General features: G+C 36.1%; 1 protein-coding gene across 1 annotated transcript in view; it reads right to left on the reverse strand.

Moving 5' to 3' along the window:
- Positions 1-761: 761 nt before the first annotated feature.
- Positions 762-1,637, reverse strand: part of LOC106475761 (nuclear distribution protein nudE homolog 1-like) — a gene marked incomplete at its 3' end in the record, with an annotated part of 6,718 nt that continues 5,842 nt past the window's right edge. The window contains exon 4 of the mRNA XM_013936437.2: positions 762-910. Coding sequence (XP_013791891.1) covers positions 762-910 — 149 coding nt within the window. The remainder of the gene's footprint in view (positions 911-1,637) is intronic.

A 1,637-nucleotide genomic window follows, 5' to 3' on the forward strand; every position in this document is an offset into this window, starting at 1 on the left:
AATCCATCAGGATGTGAAGGTCACAGTCAGTTTCTCCATGTCATAATCCATCAGGATGTGAAGGTCACAGTCAGTTTCTCCATGTCATAATCCATCAGGATGTGGAGGTCACAGTCAGTTTCTCCATGTCATAATCCATCAGGATGTGAAGGTCACAGTCAGTTTCTGCATGTCATAATCCATCAGGATGTGGAGGTCACAGTCAGTTTCTCCATGTCATAATCCATCAGGATGTGAAGGTCACAGCCAGTTTCTTCATGTCACAATACATCAGGATGTGAAGGTCACAGTCAGTTTCTCCGTGTAACAATACATCAAGATGTGAAAGTCAGGGAAGTTTCTTCATGTCTCAATACATCAAGATGTGAAAGTCAGGGAAGTTTCTTCATGTCTCAATACATCAAGATGCGAAAGTCAGGGAAGTTTCTTCATGTCTCAATACATCAAGATGCGAAAGTCAGGGAAGTTTCTTCATGTCTCAATACATCAAGATGTGAAAGTCAGGGAAGTTTCTTCATGTCTCAATACATCAAGATGCGAAAGTCAGGGATGCGTCTTCATCTAGCAACTAGAATTAGTTTCTGATAAAAGATTCTAAAAAGTCAAAATAAAATCTTTTTCATCTTCACTTATTCTTTCCACACACTTTTTATGGTAAAATAAACATTTCATCACTGTTTTTATAAAGTAACTTACTAAACAACCAATTGCAAACATAAAAACATGATTTTTAACATAACAGCACTAAGATTAATATCTACCGTTTCCCTCGTTCCAGGTCATCGTTAGATTGCTCAAGTTCTCGGATATACTTGAGAAACTCTTCTTTCTCAGCTTTAAGAGTTGACAGTTCGTGTTCAAGACTACTGATCTGTCTATGTCCTTCCAGGTGACTTATCTCTAGTCTCTCCTAATGATTAAAAATATTAAAACAAGTTAAACGTCAGCTGGTGTGCAAGCCTATAGGTTGAAATACATTGTGTACTATTATCTATGAGTGTACTCTTTTCTGTAGGTGTTTTGCATGTAGTTATGACATCCTTGTAAACCATGTGTAGAAAAATTGTAAGCTTGTACTAATCCTATTGCTTAGAGAGAAGGTTATGTACCACAATAATTGTTGTGTGAGGCTTATATCTGTTTGACCCTGTTTCTGTATCTTGCCTTATTGGATGAGATTATACTCATTTCAAGGGGTGGTACAGAGACTTTTACAAGTTAGTATCAGATGGGGTTTTGTCACTCAAATATGTGCAATGAGATTGGTAGTTGATGCCAGTAGTCTAAAAATTGTGGGATACTGCACTAGGACTACAATTTCTACCTTCAAAACAGAACTATGACCCTGAGATAGTGTATCCATTTATTTCTACACTCAATAATGTAATCCCGTGGTTATAAATCCACTTATTTCTACTCTTAGGCCATTGTTATGATCCAGTGAATGAATAGCTAATTATTTCTACTCTCAACCAAGCAATATGATTATGTCATTGTACATACAGCTGTTTCTTACCCATCCCAACACTTATGATCACTTATGTGATTATAAATACATTACTTGTTACAATCTTCTAATTGTATTTACTAAACATCTACCCATCAAGAATACTATTTGATTCTACAATCTTCTAACT

This window comes from Limulus polyphemus, unplaced genomic scaffold, assembly GCF_000517525.1.
Source record: "Limulus polyphemus unplaced genomic scaffold, Limulus_polyphemus-2.1.2 Scaffold9122, whole genome shotgun sequence".
NCBI lineage: Eukaryota > Metazoa > Arthropoda > Merostomata > Xiphosura > Limulidae > Limulus > Limulus polyphemus.